The 22,205-nt window shown below is 38.9% G+C and overlaps 1 protein-coding gene across 1 annotated transcript in view; it reads left to right on the plus strand.

Annotated features, from left to right (window-relative positions):
• LOC109416314 (scoloptoxin SSD20) overlaps positions 1–22,205 on the plus strand; it is a 295,456-nt gene that overhangs the window by 62,486 nt on the left and 210,765 nt on the right. Inside the window, exon 5 of the mRNA XM_062845904.1 lies at positions 12,890–13,059. Within this exon, the coding sequence (XP_062701888.1) occupies positions 12,890–13,059 (170 nt within the window). The remainder of the gene's footprint in view (positions 1–12,889; positions 13,060–22,205) is intronic.

The following is a 22,205-nucleotide window of genomic DNA, read 5'->3' on the forward strand; positions in this document are numbered from 1 at the left end:
AGTTCCACGGGACATAGGGGGCTGTCACACCGTGAACCGAGCTGGTTGATTCTCCCAGTGCTTGGAGAAGATGCTGGGTACACTTCTGTACCGGAGGGTCTCCGGAAATGGCTTGATCTTGGCTGCTGAATGTTGTTCGGTGTAGGCGGGTCCTGGAGGGGACCGGAAGGAATCGCTTAACTTTCGGTCGCACTGGACAGTCTCCGGAAATAGCTGGGCTAACCTCGGAGCGTATCGCTCGCTGTCCTGGCTGGAGCGATGGAACGGAGCAATGGCGGTTCCAAATTCACAGGCGCTGATAATGGCCAGAAGACAATGGCCGACACTGACACTTATTCTATAATTGCATGTGTTCGAGCTCCCCCAACAGACCCCTTTTGAAGCTGTTGTGCTTATTGATTACTATTGGCAACACTGAAGAAACTGAAATACATAAACAAATAATCTAGCAAGTCGCGTGTTTCAATCTCAACATTTGGCGACAAGTTTCGGGATTTTTAGATTAAATTCGTATCTGTTTGATTCAATTCGGTTGGATAACGTTGGCTAGAGACGTTTTCCAACGGGTAAGAGCGGATTAGCTCGTCGAAAAAGCCAGAAAAGTGGATTATTTCTGGAACAACGAACGGCTTTAGTTGACCGTCGGCAGAACGGTGTGTCACGTCGTGTTGTCGCGCCGCGGTGTGTTGCGTCGCGTGGTGTTGTGTCGTCGAGTGTTCAACTGCCCTGAGCCCGGCGCAGAATCGCTAGCAGTAATAAGTGGAGACGCAGAGAAGAACCAAAAACAAAAGTGATTTCGCCTAAGTTGCGCAAAACAGCAGTTCAAATGGATGTAAACAGACCATCTCTATCAACGTTCGACACTAAGGATACTTCCTCGATCGCCACGAGATGGAGGAAGTGGAAGCGGTCGCTAGAATTATTCCTGGAGGTGAACTCGGTAGCTCTGGCGTCCCGTAAGAAATCCTATCTGCTTCATTATGCCGGACCAGCGGTGCAAGACATCTTTTACGAGCTCGAAGGACATGATGCGCCCCCACCGGCAGGAAGTGACGTTTATCGTGAGGCGATTAGACTGTTGGACAACTATTTTGCACCAATGGCCAGCATTCCCTACGATCGGTTCGTATTTCGCAGCATCAGACAAAAAGAGGACGAAACAGTCGACCAGTTTGTCAGCCGACTAAAAGAACAAGGAAGACTATGCGATTACGGGGCCGCACTGGACATGAGGATTACGGAGCAAATCTTTGACCACTGCATTTCAGAAGAACTACGGGAGGTGATTCTCAAGAAGAAGTTGATGACGGTGAACGAAATCGTTGAAGAGGCACGGATGATTGAAACCGTTCATCGAAATAAGGAGCTCATGGCGATGGAAAAGGACGAAGCGAAGGAAAGTGCTGCAAAGGCTTCAACCGAAGATCACACCATCAACCGGATCAAGGCAAACAAGAAAAAGGCAGTGTGTTTCCGGTGCGGACTCGCAGGCCATTTTGCGAACGACAAAGCTTGTCCCGCAAGGAACAAAATATGCGACCGGTGTAGCCTCGCAGGCCATTTTAAGAAAATGTGCAAAACTAAACACGATCCACCGAAGCATAAGAAACGTGACAAAGTTCTAATGGTGTCCGAAACCGAGAGACGAGGGCGTGAAGACATCACTTCCGGCGACGACACCGCAAGCGAGAGTGGCAGCGATGTGTGTCACATTTATGCAACGAACTGCAAACAAGGATACGTTACGTGCTACGCAGGCGGCGTAAAGCTGGATTGGGTGGTGGACTCTGGAGCTCACCGCGAATACATGCAATTAAATCATCGATATCCGCAAGATCTTCATCTTTCTCCGTTATTTCCGTTAATCGTTTCGTTCTTTTGAAATAGTGAGCAAGACGCGTCTTGAGACTCTCACGTATTCCTTCAAATTTGTTCCTATGCGCAAGGAACTCCTGAATTTCTTTTATCTTCGAATCTATTTTCTTAATCTCAGTGTCAACCACGAAGTCACACTGAGCAATATCAATTTTTGCATTCGAATCCGATTTGAAATGATCCTTTAATCTCCTCATCAATGCCGCGCGCGTTTCCGTTGTCATGAATGGAAGCCCTCGAATGAGGAGTTCATATTCCAATTCATCTCGCTCGAGATGATGCAGTGATAGGTTTAGGTAAAGCAAATCAAATTCCACATCCATCTTTGAAATCTTGATCAAATCAACAGTTCTCAACGAAAGCAGTTTCTTCGTTTGAAGGACGAAGATGAATTTTGAAACAGGACACTGTTTTACTGCCCCTACCGGAGGGGGGTGGTAATGTAAAAATTCAAATTTTAGTTGGGCGCCAAATTGTTACCCACTAGCTCACCGAGGCTAGGGAAAGGAGACAATTATAGGGTCGTTTACCTTAATTACTCAACACCCACACTCTCACGGTGGTACTCACCTACAACAGGAGCTACACACGCACGTGTGTTGCGCGACACGTGCCCTTTTGTGCAACACAGTGGAACAACCGACAAACAGTGTCGTATCTAGGGGGGCTCAAAAGCTAATCGAACTAATTAATCCATCTCAACCACATTGGGCGAGGCTTGGCGACTCCATTGCGAGTCCGAAACGAGAGGAAGAACAAAAGCGGCGGAAAAGTCTTATCAGGGCTCAGTGCTTCAATAATTTAGCTCCTAACACCTTAATTTTCAATTTAGCATGCTATTTTATTAGCCAAATCGGCTGTAATGTGACGTCACAACATTGGGGTAGGGTACTTGCGGTTTTAGAGCGGTGGTGGTTGGCGATGCGGTGGTATGGTGGACATCTGGGGGCCGGCGGTGGTACCGGGCGATGCTTCGGGGTCTAGCAGGCTGGCCAGGCTAACTTGGAGTTGCTACGACGCGAACGGTCCAGTTCCACGGGACATAGGGGGCTGTCACACCGTGAACCGAGCTGGTTGATTCTCCCAGTGCTTGGAGAAGATGCTGGGTACACTTCTGTACCGGAGGGTCTCCGGAAATGGCTTGATCTTGGCTGCTGAATGTTGTTCGGTGTAGGCGGGTCCTGGAGGGGACCGGAAGGAATCGCTTAACTTTCGGTCGCACTGGACAGTCTCCGGAAATAGCTGGGCTAACCTCGGAGCGTATCGCTCGCTGTCCTGGCTGGAGCGATGGAACGGAGCAATGGCGGTTCCAAATTCACAGGCGCTGATAATGGCCAGAAGACAATGGCCGACACTGACGACGGACGACAATGGCCCACGCCAGATGTAGGCGCGTTCCGTATCCAAAATGGCCGGTTTTGTGCACCGGATAGTGGCCGTCGTTCGTGCAGGGCCTTTTCCACAATCTGTCCGTCCTCGGGAAATTAACGTTCCTTCAATCCGTGCGCTTGAACGGGAAAAGGGCCGGCTGCGTCCTGCGAAAGATACGGATATCGCTTGCTCCGCCAAGCGATGCAACGAAAAAGAAAAAGGCCCGCGTATAGGACCTACCCCATAATTAATATACGTGTGACGTCACTGGGAATTTTAATTTGTACAATAGGCATGTTTTTAACAATTTTAGTTACCTTTTTCTCTATTATTTATCACAAAGGCTGTTGGTTTTAATCACGTGGTTGTTTTACCATACAATAGATCTAAGAACAAAGAAATGACAAAAACTATTCTTTTACCCTACTAACAACAATGCACCTTTTCAACACTAACCGTATTTGTAGTATAACAATAACGTTTTAAACACTACGTTTTGCTGACTAACACGTTTAAGTTTTTGTTCGGTTTTACCACCTAATTGAAGAAATAAGCACTGATTAGATAATTTTCACCACTAGTCTGTGTTCAACTCACAAAAATTAATAAAGAGAGTAATCCGACGCGCACTACTACTCCCGATGCGGTTACGGACGGACTAATCAGTTCGGATCGATAGCTGAGATTTTTAATTACGATACGACCGAACACGAAAAAATAGCCGAAATCAGTTGGTTCTAGCTGGTTGGCAACTCTTCCACAATGCGACATCTGTGGGCCAGTGAGAGACGTAAGGCAAGCTTTATGTTTTACTTGCGCTCAAACCGTTGTAAGTGAGTTCCAGGTATGATACATGTTGGTGTTGAGATCTTCCTGGTACTCACACTCCATACACACAAAAGTGTCACTCTTGCCTGTATGGCTGCGTACCTTGCACGGTGGGTTTGAAGGAGGAGAAATATACCTTGCGGTGGAGCCGGCAAGTAACTATTCAGGCCAAACATTTCAATAGGTCCTATCTGCATTTGAGAGGCTCTCTTTGTTCACTTTCACTTTCAATTATTGCAATGTAATATCAGGGACAGACTGGTGGTATTCGTACCATGGTACAAGTTGTCAAGAAAATTATTCCAAGCCTGTCTTAATTGAAGACAATAATCAGTATTAAACTTATTTCAAGATAATTGTACCATGGTACGTACACTACCTGTCTGTCCAAAGCTTAATGGTACACTTTTCAACTACTTTTGCAGTACAAATCAAAAGACGATTGTTTTGACCATCGTTCCATGCAAGGAGACAATCATAATTCAAATAAACAGCTGAGATATTAACAAAAGAGAGGAAAACCAAAGAGAGCCTCTCTTCTGCAGATTGGACCTTTAGACATGTTTGGCCTGTATTGGAACCACCGGTTACAACATCCTCGGGAATTCTTCAGAAGATCCTCGGGAGATCTTCCGGAAGTTCCTCGAGAATTCATTCAAAAGTTCCTCGGGAATTCTTTTTAGAAATTCCTCGGAAATTATTTCAGAAGTTCCTCGGGAATTATTTCAACAGTTACTCAGGAATTTTCCCAGAAGTTCCTCGGTTTTTCTTCCAAAAAATCCTTTTGAATTCTAGAAGTTCTTCGAGAATTCTTCCAGCAGTTCCATGAAAATTCTTCCACCAGTTTCTCGTGAATCCTCCCAGAAGTTCCTCGAGAATTCTTTAAGAAGTTCCTCCCCAAGTCACATTTTCATTACTTATCAGTCTTGTAGAGGGTTTGAGAACCGTAATTGAACCTTTTGGTTTTATGAAGTTTCTAAGAACCTCTTCTAGTCCATTTAACTAAAACATGTTACTTGGGTCGGGAGATCTTCTGGAAGTTCCTCGAGAATTCTTACTGAAGTTCTTCGAGAATTTTTCCAGAAGCTCCTAGGGAATTATTTCAAAAGTTCAACGAAAAATCTCCCAGAGGTTCCTCGGGATTTTTTCCAGAAGTTCCATGGAAATTCTTCCAAAACCAAAAGAATTTTTCCAGAAGCTCCTAGGGAATTATTTCAAAAGTTCATCGAAAATTCTTCCACAAGTTCCTCGGGAATTCATCCAGAAGGTCCTCGGGAATTATTTCAAAGGTCCTCGGGAATTGTTCCAGGCGTTCCTCAGGAATTTTAGAAGTTCTTGGGGAATTCTTCCAGAAGTTCCTCACCTATTCTTCCCGGAGTTCCTTGAAAATTCTTCTAGAAGTTCCTCGTGAATTCTTACAGAAGTTCTTCGGGAATTCTTCCACAAGTTCTTCGGAAATTCTCCCAAAACTTCTTCGGGAATTCTTCCAGAAGTCTCTCGGGAATTCTTTCAGGAGTTCCTCGGGAATTATTTCAAAACTTACTCAGGAATGTTTCCAGAAGTTCCTCGAGAATTCCGAGGAGAATACTTCCAGCAGTTCCATGAGAATTCTTCTAGAAGTTCCTCGCGAATTCTTCTAGAAGTTCCTTAAGAATTCTTCCAGTATCTTGAGAATTCTTCCAGTTCTTCCGGAGTTCTTCCAGAAGTTCCTCGGGAATTTTAGAAGTTCTTGGCGAATTCTTCCAGAAGATCCTCGAAAATTCTTCTAGGAGTTCCTTGCGAATTCTTCCAGAAGTTCCTCAGGAATTCTTCCAGAAGTTCCTCGGGAATTTTCCCAGGAGTTCTTCGGGAATTCTTCCAGGAGTTCTTCGGGAATTCTTCCAAAAGTCTCTCGAGAATTCTTTCAAGAGATCCTCGGAAATTCTTCCAGAAGTTCTTCGTGAATTCTTTCACAAGTTCCTCGGGAATTTTCGCAGAAGTTCTTTGTGATTTCTTCCAGAAAATGCTTGGAAATCCTTCCAGAAGTTCCTTGGGAGTTATTCCAGAAGTTCGACGGAAATTCTTCCAAGAGTTCCTCGGGAATTATATCAAAAGTTCCTCGGAAATTATATTAAAATTTCCTCTGAAATTATATCAAAAGTTCCTCGAAAATTCTTCCAGGAGTTCCTCGAGAGTTCTTCCAGAAGTTTCCCGGGGATTCTCCCAGAAGTCCATCGGTAATTCTTCCAGAACTTCCTTCCTTGGGAACTCTTCCAAAAGTTCCTAAGTAATTCTTCCAGAAGCTCCTCGGGAATTCTTCCAGTAGTTTCTCGGGAATTATAGAAGTTCTTCCAGAAATTTCTCGGGAGTTCTTCCAGAAGTTATTCGGAAGTTCTTTCAGAAGTTCCTCGTGAACTCTTCCAGAAATTCCTCGGGATTTTTTTCAGAAGTTCCTCTGGAATTCTTCCAGAAGTTCCTCGAGAAATCTTACAGTAGTTCTTAGGAAATTATTTAAAAAGTTCCTCGGAAATTAATCCAGGAGTTCCCCGTGAATTTTGGAAGTTCTTGGGGAATTATTCCAGAAGCTCTTCGAGAATTCGTCCTTAAGTTCCTCGGGAATTGTTCCAGAAGTTCCTCGGAAATTCTTCCACAAATTCCTAAGTGATTCTTCCAGAAGTTCATAGGAAATTCTTCCAGAAGTTCCTCTGGAATTCTTCCAAAAGTTTCTCGAGAAATTCTGTCAAAAGTTCTTCGGAAATTCTTCCAGAAGTGCGTCGGGAATTCTTCTAGATGTTTCTCGGGAATTCTTCCAGAAGTTATTCGAGAATGTTTCCAGAAGTTTCTAGGGAGTTCTTCTAGAAGTTTCTCGTGAATTTTTCTAGAAGTTCCTCGGGAATTTTTTCAGAAGTTCCTCGGGAATTCTTGCAGAATTTCGTCGGGAATTCTTCCAGAAGTTCCTCGTGAACTCTTCCAGAAGCTCCTAGGAAATTCTTCCACAAGTTCCTCGGCAATTCTTCCAGAATTTTCTCGGGAATTCTTCCAAAACTTTCTCGTGAATTCTTCTAGAAGTTCGTCGTGAATTCTTTCAGGAGTTCTCAATCATTTATGGAAGTCAGTAGTTTTTTGGAAAATAATTGAATAATTCCTAAAAATCCCTAAGGATTCTCAGAAGTTTCCAGCCACCTGTGATGTATTCCACAAAATTTAGAAAATATTCTCAATCATTTATGGAATTCAGTACCTTCCCGGAAAATATTTAAATAATTCCTGAAAATCCCTGAGAATTCTCAGAAATTCCCAGTCATCTGGAATATATTCTACGAATTTTAAAAAATATTTTCAATCATTTATGGAATTCAGTAGCTTCCCGGAAAATATTTAAATAATTCCTAAAAATCCCTAAGAATTCTCAGAAATTCCCAGTCATCTGGAATATATTCTACGAATTTTAGAAAATATTTTCAATCATTTATGGAATTCAGTAGCTTCCCGGAAAATATTTAAATAATTTCTGAAAAACCCCAAGGATTCTCAGAAATTCCTAGTCATCTGGAATGTATTCTACAAATTTTAGGAAATATTCTCAATCATTTATGGAATTCAGTAGCTTACCGGAAAATATTTAAATAATTTCTGAAAAACCCCAAGGATTCTCAGAAATTCCTAGTCATCTGGAATATATTCTACGAATTTTAGAAAATATTCTCAATCATTTATGGAATTCAGTAGCTTACCGGAAAATATTTAAACAATTCCTAAAAATCCCTAAAAATCCTCAGAAACTCCCAATCATCTGGAATATATTCTACGAATTTTAGAAAATATTCTCAATCATTAATGGAATTCAGTAGCTTATCGGAAAATATTTAAATAATTTCTGAAAATCCCTAAGGATTCTCAGAAACTCCCAATTATCTGGAATATATTCTACGAATTTTAGAAAATATTCTCAATCATTTATGGAATTCAGTAGCTTACCGGAAAATATTTGAATAATTTCTGAAAATCCCTAAAGATTCTCAGAAATTCCCAGTCATCTGGAATATATTCTACGAATTTTAGAAAACATTCTCAATCATTTATGGAATTCAGTAGCTTCCCGGAAAATATTTAAATAATTCCTAAAAATCCCTAAAAATCCTCAGAAACTCCCAATCATCTGGAATATATTCTACGAATTTTAGAAAATATTCTCAATCATTTATGGAATTCAATAGCTTCCCGGAAAATATTTAAATAATTCCTGAAAATCCCTAAAAATTCTCATAAATTCTCAGTCATCTGGAATGTATTCTACAAATTTCAGAAATTTTTCTCAATCATTTATAGAATTCAGTAGCCTCCCGGAAAATATTTAAATAATTTCTGAAAATCCCTAAGGATTCTCAGAAATTCCCAGTCATCTGGAATGTATTCTACGAATTTCAGAAAATATTCTCAATCATTTATGGAATTCAGTAGCATACTGGAAAATATTTAAATAATTTCTGAAAATCCCGAAGAATTCTCAGAAATTCCCAGTCATCTGGATTGTATTGTACGAATTTTAGAAAATATTCTCAATCAATTATGAAATTCAGTAGCTTCCCGGAAAATATTTAAATAATTTCTGAAAATCCCTAAGGATTCTCAGAAATTTCCAATCATCTTGAATATATTCTACGAATTTTAGAAAATATTCTCAATCATTTATGGAATTCAGTAGCTTTCCGGAAAATAATTAAATAATTCCTGAAAATTCCTGAGGATTCTCAGAAATTCCCAGTCACCTGGAATATATTTTACGAATTTTTCCCAGTCATCTGGAATGTATTCTACGAATTTCAGAAAATATTCTCAATCATTTATGGAATTCAGTAGCTTCCCGGAAACTATTTAAATAATTTCTGAATATCGCTGAGAATTCTCAGAAATTCCCAATCATCTGAAATATATTCTACAAATTTAAGAAAATATTCTCAATCATTTATAGAATTCAGTAGCTTACCGGAAAATATTTAAATAATTCCTGAAAATCCCTGAGAATTCTCAAAAATTCCCAGTCATCTGGAATAAATTCTACGAATTTTAGAAAATATTCTCAATCATTTATAGAATTCAGTAGCATCCCGGAAAATATTTAAATAATTCCTGAAAATCCATGAGAATTCTCAGAAATTCCCAATCATCTGGAATTTATTCTACGAATTTCAGAAAATATTCTCAATCATTTATGGAATTCAGTAGCTTCCCGAAAAATATTTTAATAATTCCTAAAAATCCATAAGGATTCTCAGAAATTCCCAGTCATCTGGGTGGAATATATTCTCTATCAATATTCTCTATCATTTTCAGAATGAAGTAGCTACACGAAAAATATATAAATGATTACTGAAAATCCATAAAGGTTCTCGGAAATTCTTAGCTTCCAGAAATATATTCGTTTGAAATTATACAAGGACATTTAGAAGAATTATTTTATATATCTCGAGGAATCCTCAGATAGCATTCCTGAATAGAAAAAAAAAATCCTTGAGAAATCACTAGAAAGAAACAATATCGAATTGCTGGTGCAATCCCCAGGTGCAATTTATGTAGGAACCGCCAGATAGAATTTCTGGAAGAATGTCCACATCGAATTACTGGATGAATTCCTAGATGAAATTTGGAAGAATCGCCAGATGGAATTCATTGAGCATTCCCCATTAAGAGTTTCTGGAAGATGGGATTACTAGAGGAATAATCAGATAGAATTATTGGAAAAAATATCACACGCAATTCCTGGAATAATTCAAATTGAATTCCAGGATGAATTCATGAAGGAATCTTTAGAATCTTCTGCAGGATTTTCAGAAAGATCTCTTCGAAAAATTTTCAAGATTTAATTTAGGTTAAATTTACATGGAATATCGTGAAATTTGGAAAAGAAATCCAGAACATTTTAGATGAATCCGAAGAACTGTATAAGGAATCCCTAGACAGATTCTTAAACTTCAGTGGAAATTCTTATTTTGATTCCAAAATGAATCCTAGAAGAATTTCCACAAGAAACTCCATTTGAGATTCCTAGAAGTATGTGGAGGAAAATTCTGAATCAATCCTCAAGAGGAACTCCTTGTAGACATAAAATAATTAGCTGGGATAGCAACTTCACATAAACTCGTAGCATCCAACAAATGTATGTTACATTGCAGGCAGGATACAGCTTCTTTTATAAAGTTTCTAGCTTCTCTTGGCACAAATTCCAGCAAGAATGTTGGTAGCAGCACGCTGTCCGGTGATTTATTCTTTGAATTACAACAGCATCTCTTGAATCGTTCAATTCCTGTTCCTGCGAACCGACGTTAAACCACCTGGAAAAACAAACCCACAATACAAAAGTTAAAAACAATAATGAAACTCGAGTTGTCAAATGTATAGGTATTTGCAAAAGAAGTTTCAACCTCCTAAAGAAAGTTTGAGCAGCTTCTTAGGCAGTTTCGAACAACTTCCAAAGGGACACTTGGAGATATTCAAAAATTCACAAAGGAAAAATAGAACATCTGATGAAGTGAAACGTGGGAGTCCGAGTTAAATCAAGAAAAAGGTATTAAGAAGGTTAAGAAATTACCATCTTGGTCAAATTTCGATTGTCCTCGGTCACCGCCTCCAGATCCATCTTGAGCCGATCTAGTGCTAGGCCAGAAATCGCTCGATATGGTCAACCTTGTGGTCCGAACCGCACTGCCTGTTGGTGACTCGTGCTCCAGATTACGCGCTTGCAGTTCTGTCCACAATTCTCGAATTTCCTTCACGTAGGTACTTGAAATTTCTTCTACTGCAAAAAGAAAATAAATTGAAAAAAAATATTCAAATTCAATTCAAGGTTCACTTACCGAACATCTCGTTCTTGTTCTGCAGCTGTTGCACCATTAAGGGGCGCTCAGCTACTTGGTTCACTCGTCGTTTGATGTGTGGGAGGCGAAATTTTCGGCGGTTTTCGGCCCAACCGGAGCGGACTCCTATCCACCATGCCCCACCGTTGATCGAGGATGTGAGACGCGAGGGTAAACTCTGGTGGGTGGATTCTCGTTGCACCGAGGGCTGCTTAAACGGTGGCGAGTCCGGAGGCAGCACGATCTGCGGCGTAGCACCCTCAGTGGCTCGCCGGTTCATCATTCGATCGATTCCCTTCCAAGGGTAGGCGCCCTCCGCCCTCTGCTGGTGAATTTTCTTCTGCAGTTTGCAATTTTCCTTCACGTACTTCCATTTGGAGTGGAAGACCTGCAAGGAGAAATAAGTAATGTATGATTTCTTTTATACAAATTAAATTTCACGGACACTCACAGAACATCTCGTTCTTATCCAGAGTTGCCCCTCCGGTAACCCTTCTCATAGCATTTGGCTTCTTGCTGCGCATTGAGCTCCTTCATCGCTTCGATTGATCGTTTTCGGTGTGGGAGGGGAAATTTTTGACGATGTTGGCCCAACCGAATGGGACTTCCATCCACCATGTCCCTGTGTCCACCGCTGATCGAGGATATGAGCCGCGAGGGTACTCAGGCGGGTACCCTCAGGCGGGCAGTATGATCTGCGACATAGTATCCTGAAGGGCCCGCCGGATCTTCATCTGGTCGATTTCTTTCCGGAGGGGGGTGCCCTCTAGCACCGATTTTAGAAAATCCCTGACAGCATTCTGCTGCCGTTTGTCGAATCCATCGCAGATCTGCTGGAAGAACCGCTCGGGATGCCGGACGCATCTAAAGAACAACAGCGATAGAAGTGATCTAAGGATTTGACCCGTCTCGGTCTGATACAGCTCGTAGTACGGGAAGTGCACCTTGAGGAAGGGTGTCCGTTTCTGGAAGGGACACGGCTGCTGCATGCAGAAGCGAAACTGTTGGCGGAATTCCTGCTCGCCCGGTATTAGGTGGGAATCTTTCACCTGCCAAGAGAGAAAAACCAATAATAATTACAAAGAACACTTCAACAAGGCAAATTAACACCTAAACTGCTTAAACTCACCCGGGACCATCGGAGCGGAATCCGTCCATGTTGTATTTTCATTGCACCGTGACTGCAGCAGAAAGAGGTTCGGGACGTTTTGACATTTTGTTGCCTTTGTTCGAATGTATTCGAATTTGGAGTAAGCGAGAGGTGAGATGAACTTCAACATTCGGTCTCCTTCTCTCACACGCCGCAAAGGCAAATGTCAAAATGATCGAAGCTTGACGGTTTGATTTTTCGTCGATATATTCGGCACTGGGGAGCGGGAGTCGTTCATCTTTTTCCTTCTAACCATCTTTGATAATAAGATATAAGAATGGTTCTCAGGTTTTTCCATCTTTCAAACATATGCTGTTATTTTTAATAGGAAACTTTTCCTTCTTTTGATAAAAGGCTACTTTTTCATAAATGTTATGTATTTTTTTTGTATAAAAACTGCCAAATTTATATTCTTAGTGAATTTCCCTGCCTTCATAAATAGGCTGTTCTTTCAATGGTTACTATTACAAAAATTGAAATATTGATATGAAACATTTCATTTTCACTTGGTGATTAATTTTGAATCTTATCATGATGTTGTTTCTCGGACAGTTACATTTTTCTCTCTCATTAACGTTTTCCGCGGAACGGTACATTCCGCCAAATGGTTTTTGGCGAAACGGTGAATTCCGCGAAATAGTACATTCCGTCAAATGTCATTCCGCAGAATGTTACACCACGAAAAGGAATTCCGTGAAATGGTTTTCGGCGAAATGTTATACAATCGGTAGTGGTCCGAGATGACAAAAAACAGATCTACGCAGTTTATGGACAGCGTTCAATTGTAATAAGTTTCGGTTCACTGATTTTTGTTTTTTTTTTTCCTTTTTAGTTTTGGTGCAGCTCTTTCCGGCAAGAGGACAGGCATTATTGTAAACAGTGGAATGGATGACTTTTCGTCACCCGGCTTACAAAATTATTTCGGGCTTCCTGGTTCTAAGCGAAATTATATACAGCCACAAAAACGTGCTCTTTCGTCAATGTCTCCCACTATTGTGGTCGGTGAGTATACCTTTCGCAAAAGTGCTATTTTATTAGAATTAGTCACAGATGAACATACATTACACTGGCAAAAATTCCATCGACCACTCATTTAACGAACACTCATTCAAACTAGCGCCTTCTGTTGCAGTATGTCGTGCAACATGTCCAGTGTCCATCAGGTGATGGCAGTGTGAACTGGACGATGGATTTTCACGAAAATTGTTTCAGGTGTTACGCCTGTTTGGATGCAGTAGCAAATATACGAATTAGGGTAATTTTCCAATTGTAGCACAGCTAAAAATTCGCCAATTGCTGCACACCTCATAAGAATAACATGGAGTGTGCAACAATAGGCGAATTTTTAGCCGTGCAACAATTGGAAAATTAGCCTATGATTATTGTTGCTGCATATGATAAGTCTCACATCCTGACGATGATGCCGTCAAAATTCACTACAGCACATTCACAGACAAACAGACGTAACTCTTGCGAAATTTCCAACGACCACGCTTTTAACCCTCAGAGCCCCAGGACAAACTTTTTATTTTTAATCAGCTGATACTCAGGATTTGTAAAATATAAGAATAAGCGATTTTCACTATGATCGATGGGAAGAGTTGTACTTCATGCAAGGGTAGTTGTCAAACCGGAAGTCCATGCTTGAACCTGATTTTGCACCGGAAATAAGTGTTCCCTGGTGCTATGTTTGACGATATGTTCTACAGCTACCTTTAGGCTACTTTTTCAATAATTCGCTTTTAATTCTCGGTAGATCAATCAAGGTGGAATCTAAATCAGGCCTTAAATTTCTTAGCGAAGCGTGCTTTTACAAATTGGAATCAACTTTGTAAATTGGGACAGAAATCGGTAAACGCCTAAAAGTATGCAATGATCTAATAATTCGTTGACTAAAAGTATGACCCGTGTTTGAATTTTAGGTGTATTAATCACATGAGTGATACTTTTTAAAGAAGGGCTCAAATATACGAAACAAATTCTTCATAGACACCAAACTTCTAAAATCATCTTTTCAGGTGCAAAATGATTATGATCACGAAATTGGGTCTTAGGGAATCCTACCGGAAGTACACTCCTGGGACCAAGTTTCAGATGCATCTCATGCCAGAAAGCAGCCTCAGCATTGTGTTCTTGCGTTGGCCTACCATTTCAAGTTGTTAAAGATTTCAGAATTATTATAAAATACCAGATTCATAGACGACTCGCCAAAACACTGCCCCAGGGAACACTTATTTCCGGTGCAAAAACAGGTTCAAACATGGACTTCCAGTTTGACGACTACTCTTACATGAAGCGAAAACCGCTTATTTTTATATTTTACAGATCCTGAGTATCAGACGATTAAAAAAAAGAAGTTTGTCCTGTGGCTTTGAGGATTAACGATCATCTTGAATTTTCATAGATGTGGGTTTCACAACCAGAAGCGCACGCATCGTTTTTCTATGCGTTTGACGTTTCACACTAGCGCCTTCTGTTGACGATATTGCACAACACAGTGATTCGTGCCACTTCCCGAGTAGAGGAAAAGAACTCAATAATAGCAAATTTTGATATGGAGATCAAAAAGTGATATGGGTTTGATTGACATAAGAGATAAAAGATCTAAAATTAAATCAAAAATTTACTCCTGGAACATCATCATCACATCGCATTTAGATTTTGTAAAATCTAACCAATAGCAGCGAGCTATTCGTATGATCTTGAAATATCACATTTTGACATTGTGCAGATGTTCCAGGAACATTTTTCAGATATTATTTTCAGATCTTTTATCTCTTATATCAATCAAACCAATATCATATTTTGATCGTCAGTATTTTACCTCTACCCGGGTTTTCCACCAGGTGATGGTAGTGTGAACTGGGCTATGGATTTCCATGAAAATCGTTCAAGGTGTTACGTCTGTTTGTCTGTGGCACGTTTCTCCGGTTTACTGTTCGAATAGCACCAGTCGCACGAGGCGTATTGGTCAAGTAGTAGCCTTAGATGAAATATCGAATGTATAGGGAGATCCGGGGCATAATGAAAACCCGTAGGCTGACCAGATTTTTCCCGTTTAAATATGGGACACATTTCGGAAACACAACAAAAAGCAAATCAATGTCCAGAAACACAACTGCATGTTGTTAATAATGCTATTTCAGCTAGAAAGAACGAATAATTGAACCAAAAACGTTAACTATGCTCTAGTGACGAGTTTTGCTGTCCCGTTAAATACGGGACGGATGGTCAGCCTAAACACCCGGGTCAAATGGACACCATTGCCTGTTTTTGTACAAACCTCAGAATTTTAAGTAGGGTATTCGTTCCCTTATTAAGCATGTGGCTCCCATTTTCATCCTACGAAAAACAAAGGATTGAACCGTTGCTTTTGTATTTTTTGTTAGAAGTGAGCACCCATAAAAACAAAAGGAACGGGATCAATCGGTGCCGTAATTGCTTGTTTTTCGAATAGGATGAATATGAGAGCGTGAGATTACTGATGGCACACATACCCTATACAATTTAAAGCACACGTATGAAGCAACAAGCCATCGTTCTATTTTTCAGAGGTACCTTCTTTAAAATAATCACAATACCCTTCAAAATTATATACATATAGGTATTCTTCGTATTGGGGAATTCTTATAATTTTGAAGCAGCAGCAAATAAGATATAGCGAGTTTTTGAAAATGTCCATCATATCCCTTACGTGACGAATTGTGCCGTTGCATATTTTTTTTCATCTGTTTAGTCTTTATTTTATGAGATGTAAACTGTTTAAGTAGGTGAACTATTACCACAGACGAACAGACGTAACACTCTGATAATTCACATCGCACATCGATTTAACGGTCTTTTTCAAAATTGGAAAGGTGGCCAACTGCCCATCCGTGGCGCTCGCAACGTGTTTGTTTGAGTTTGACGTTTGCTCACTACCGCCACCTAGTTGATGGTCGGCCAAACTTAGTCCTCTTAGCATTGGGCGAATATGTTTCCGTGACTATGAGTTGAATCAAAAATTGTTCGAAGTGTTACGTCTGTTTGTCTGTGCTATTACTTACACGTGTGTGTGTACAAACAAACTTTTGTTTATATTGCATGTGGGATTTACCACACAAATTGAACAAAAAATGGACAAAAACCGTAAAACATGAAAAAGTTTTATCTGACCCTTTTTTTTTAAATTTCGATTTATCTAAGTGTCAAAGCTAGAAATCGAAAGATTAAGAGTAGTTCTTTCACATGAGGGTTAACAATTGTTGTTTTGTTGAGATTTCCCAAGAGTTCTGGAGAGCTAAATTTGAGTAATTTGTATGGAGGTGTCACTTTTTTGCTCTCCGTCTCAAAAGGGATATTTATTTATTTATTTATTTATTTATTTACATATAATCCATCTGACTTGAAAGTCTTAATGAATAAACACCTAACTCAACACAATAACATTTACAATAATTACGAACGATTAATCTTATTTTTAAAGTTTTTCAACGATTCTTCAAAATCAAAAAGATCCTCAACCAACGTGAATGTTCTTATCATCTTCGACATCGGATCGTTGAAACCATACGTTGTTCGGTGAAACCTGGCCGACAATAATGACCATTGCCGGAGAGGTCGCTGAATAGCACGGATGCTCAGCATCGAAAGAAAAGCAGGACAGTCTACTCATTCCTTAGCAGTTTGGCCACAAACATCGCTTGTTGAACTTAACGTCTTTTCTGTAGTGCGTCTTTTCCATGCAATTGGCAACGAGCAGCATAAGCTGGGAAATTCAACGAATCACGCAACGGTAAATGGCGAAGAGCTAGACGAATGAACCTCCGTTGTATTCTTATTATCCTCAATGTCCAGAAAACATCATTGGGCGTCCAAACAATAGCAGCAGCCTCTAGAATAGGACAAACTAGTGTGCAGTACAAAGATCTCCATTGGATTTAAACGTCAGTTCCGGGTCTAATACTACTCCGAGATCGGTAACATCTAAAACTCTTTGCAGTACTGTTCCATTGATTCCGTAGTCAAACAAATATAGGCTTTTTAAGCGGTGAAACGTCATATCGGAGCACTTTGGAATGCTGATAATCAATTTATTCCATTGGCATCAATCAACGAACTGATCAAGAAAAATTTGTAGACGGTGGCAGTCTTCTACTGATCGTATAACGAAATAAATTTTAAGATTGTCGGCATATATCATTTTGTAGTTCAAACCTAGTCTCGCAGCCACGTCGTTGAAATAAAGTACAAACAATAGCGGACCTAAATTGCTCCCTTGGGGCACACCTGATGAGTTGTTGATATTGGGCAACACTGTTTGGTTGACACAGTACTCTTTTTACGGTCTGCGTGTTAAATTAAATAATTTGTGTTTTTTGGATTACTTTAATATTAAATTAGTGTTTTCTTGATAAGTGATAACTTTGTCTCGACGAATTAAGTGGTGTTAATAGTGGAATATTACTAGAAAAGCCTTTAATTGCAGATTAATATTTGTAATTCCTTGTGCATTCGTTTCTAAAAGGGGTTCATTGTTAGCCGATCAAAAGCCGGTGGTTGTGGTTGCTGTTGCTACTGTGCTGTTTTTGCTGTGTTGGAGTGGTGGAACTCATTAGGTGAAATTTAAACGAAAGTGTTATTGGTAACCGTATGTACACCTACAGATACACTTTGTGATATCGTAGTTTCTTTCAAAAGTTCTTTCGTGCTCTCCTCTGCCGCCAAAACGGTTACTTGACAAACGAAAAAAAATGATTGCTGGAAACTATTTTGGTACACATTGCGAATTATCTGTTGGTATTCTAGTACTGCGTCGCTATTGATCATTCTGTTCGTTTTCAATTTATAGTGGCTTAGTCAGATCTGTTTGAGTGTGTTGCTTTTTTTTTGCTGTTTGTTTACATCCTCGTTTCTGTTAGTTTCAGCTTGCTTCTAGAAAGGAAAAGGACGATGGGTTTGTCTGTTCTGTATGTAATAAACGAGAGGTAGATGCGTCAAAGGTCTTAACGTGTATGTACTGCTTCTCTAGTGCACACTACAAGTGTAAACATATTGTTGGCAATGCTATTCGTCGTATAAGGGAAACTGATTATTTCTGCTCAACTGATTGTTCTGAAATTTATCAACGAATTGTAGTAATGCAAAGTAGTAAAAATTCATTGTTTTCTTCTCTTGCTGCGGAAATGAAAGCAACTATTTCTGCATCTGTCGCCAAAGAAATGCATTCGGTATCAACGGAAGTCAAACAGATTACCACAGCAATTGAAAATTCCCAAGCCTTCATATCCGATAAGTTTGACGATATAGTTAACGAGTTTAAAGATCTCAAATTAGAAAACGAAAAGGTAAAAGCTGAAATCAATTGTTTGAAGAAGTCACAAAGTCAACTGAAAAGTACGGTGAATAAGTTGGAAACAAATGTGGACAAATCAGATAAAGCTGCTTTGCTTTAGAAAATAATGCAATTGTATTGGGAATTCCTACTACTCCAGATGAAAATGTGCCGCTGTTAGTCGAAAAACTGTTTCTGTCCTTAGGGCTAAGTGGAACCACTGGAATTGTGGCATCTGCTGAACGGGTATTCTTTAGAAGTAAAACCAGCAATGCTTTAGTCCCGATTAGAATTGTTTTCTGTAACAAAGAATCGAAAGAAGCTGTTTTTGCAAAGAAAAAGCAGCTGGGGAAATTATTATCAACCGTAGTTGACTACAAGTACGTTGTTAATGGAAAAGCAATGACTGCGACCTTGCGCGATGAATAACGCCCCTATCCTTGGAATTACTCAAAGAACTAAGAGAATCTCAGGAACATCTGAATAAAATACATTTGGGCTGGTAGGGGTGGTATCATTCTAACAAAAAAAGATGATAATAGTACGCCTGAACTGATTAAAAACAGGAATGATCTTAGTCGTGTAATGAATCACTATTCTCCGTGCAATTGAAACCCGGATTTTTCGACTAGCGAAGTTGGATTTTTCTCGAAAACCGTGCGTCGGACCTAACTTCGGAAGTGGTGCGCTGTATAGCGGACCAGGTTTACTATACAGCGCACCACTTCCGAAGTTAGGTCCGACGCATGGATTTGGAGAAAAATCCAAGCTAGTCGAAAACTCCGATTTTCAACTAAATTGAGAATATTTGAAGTGTAGTTCAAACGCTTCCGAGCTTGCACCTGTTCCTGGGCATTCCCCATCGCATAAGCGGAAGAAAAGTGCACAATAATTTTAGGTTTAATGTTTTCTGTAATTAAATTTTGTATTTGTCTTAACCCTCTAATACCTAAATTTTTTATTTTGATCTAAATATCATTTTTCGTCATCTAAAATCGATTTAAACATGTTTTGGAAGATGATTCTTTTTAATTCTCGATTTCGTGAATTTCAGTTTTTGATTTTTCTAATTTTTATTTTTGAACATCCCCACACTTTTGTATTTTTCCTGGAAGCCTATTTGGGGAACGGATTTTTTGAGATGAAAACATTTTGAGATTTTGTAGTTATTGTTGAAATATTATTATTTTAATTTTTTTTCATAGAAAATTTTATTTTCCGTGTAATTTTAAGGAAAATAATTTTAGAGTGTATTCGATTCCCTTAAACTATTAAACAAGAATAGAATGATTTGGGAAAAATTTAAAATATGTTAATTGTTGCGATTCAATACAAAATAAACAATAACTTCTAAAAGGTGACTAAAACATCAATTTTTCAATGATTTTTAAAAAATGTTAATACGCTTTAAAATACACCAAAAATTATTTTGAGATATACAGAACAGTCCTAAATATCAGCCAAAAATATAAAAGTTTTGATTTTCCACGAAACAAAAATTACAAAAATGCTCAAACTATACCCCGTCTAAAGGCGGGGTTGGGTATTAGAGGGTTAATATAATGGATCCTTCATCGTCTACGATATCATATAAATTTTACGATTATTTGCATGATTTTAATGAAAAATGTGAGAATGTTGTCACTAATTGTTTGAATGTTTTACAGTGGAATGTCAGGGGAATAAATGATTTTGTGAAATTTGATGAAATTATATATTTGGTTAATGAATGTAAAATTAATATTGATGTTATAGCTGTGGGTGAAACGTGGATCAAAAATACGAATTGCAACAATTATAGTATTCCAGGCTATCGTGCAATTTTCTCTTGTCGCGACACATCGTCAGGTGGCTTAGCTGTATTTGTGAAAAGTTCATTGGTAAGTAAATTCATAAGTAATCAAACGATTAATGGTCTCCATTACATACATTTAGAAATTAAAGTCCTGGGCCAGATGTTCAATGTTATCAGCGTTTATCGTCTTCCCTCGTTCGATTACAATGAATTTCAAGACATTTTGGAAGGTTGGTTGTCAAAAAGTACTTCATCCAAACCGTATTTTATTGTTGGTGATGTGAATGTCCCTATAAATTTGCAAAATAATAGAGTAAGGTGGGGCAAAAGTTCGACCTTAGTTGATAAATCAACCTATTTCAAAAAATCGAAGCAGATAAAAATAAATAAATACCGTGTGGTGATTCTACCATCCATGAGCTAAAATTTTGCTGAACAAAGTTACGCCAAATGTCTTTTCAATTTTGAGTTACAATACTTTTTATATGTGTGTGTTTTATTCGAACTCTTGCCCCACCACCGGGGCAAAAGTTCGAATCTAGTGTTTGTGGAATTTCGCTAACCGTAGCACCTTATTTTGATACTTTGGTAATAGGAATACCTGAAACCACTTAATATTTGATGTTAGAACTGGAATACACTTTAAAATTCGATTTGGATTATACCCAAATCAGGGTTAAATTTACTGCACCAAAAATTAGTAGTTTTCCGCCAAATTCAGATAAAACAACATTTTTTTACAACTTTAATCGAATTTTCTCACTAATTCCATCACTCCTAGAGATAATATGTGCATTTTGCAGAATTTTAGGTTTATACCTTAAGTTGCCACATGACTCGAACTTTTGCCCCACAATTCGAACTTTTGCCCCACTATGTGTAAAATACGATTTCCAAATCATTTTTGCAAAAAGTTATACATGCTAGAGCATCTTCAAAATATGCCTAGTTACGCCCCAAAATAAAATATCGAATTCGATTTCATTAAAATTTCATTCCATGCGTTGCAAGGGCCATCGCATGTTACAATTTTTTGATCAAAAACCAACATTTTGTCATAAGTTCTCGAAATATTGATCAATTTTCCTAATTTTTGGAGTGAAAGACTTTTTTTCAAAAAGGGTTCGAACAACCTTGACACCCGAAAGAAATAATTTGAATTGAGCTCAAAAACTTCAAAAAAAAAACTCTTGCCCCACTCGAACTTTTGCCCCACTTTACTCTAATGTAGTTATTAAATATAAAAACTTGCTAGAATCTTATGGCTATGTATGCACAATAGTAGTTTACGCAACAAGGTGCAGAATGACGATTTTTACAGCACGAGTAGTACATTTATCCAACGAGGCTTGCCGAGTTGGATAATTACGACGAGTGCTGGAAAAATCGAGTTCTGCACCGAGTTGCGTACAACGTTTTTTGCAATTTTATAAATTACCCTTGAGGATAGTTTTTAACAAAACTTTTTCATCAAACTGCACACTGATATTCATGACCATGTTCAAGAAAATCTGAACATAACAGGTTGGTTATACTGTGCAGCTGTCACAATTTTTCAAAACTGCGTCCACAAAGCATCAAGAAGTTGACCAAAACTGAAAACAGTGCTGTAATGGTTCATTACGCAACGCAAATCAGTGCTGTAATGAACCATTACAGCACTGTTAATTTGGTGTGGGAAAGTAGACCTTTTCCTGTCAGATTTGCGTGAGGTAAAACAGCCTATTACGATGAGAAATTGCAAAAACACTTTTACAACACGTCCGACTAGTAATAACATCTTAGATCATTTTATTTGTTCAATTGATTTAGCTGCAAAACTTAAAAATTATACTATTTTCAGTAATATTAGCGATCATCTTCCTGTCATTTCATCTTTTTTCTTAGGTGAAGAGAAGAGACAGCAGGAGTTGAAAATGACAATTGTTGGCCGAGTGAAACTTCAAAGTCAATTTTCTGCGTTTTTGAATAACTTCACAATGCCTGATGATGTAGAAGGTACTCTAAGCACCATACAAATAAACTGTTACATGATTGCAC

The sequence above is a fragment of the Aedes albopictus genome, chromosome 1 (genome assembly GCF_035046485.1).
Source record: "Aedes albopictus strain Foshan chromosome 1, AalbF5, whole genome shotgun sequence".
Classification (NCBI taxonomy): domain Eukaryota; kingdom Metazoa; phylum Arthropoda; class Insecta; order Diptera; family Culicidae; genus Aedes; species Aedes albopictus.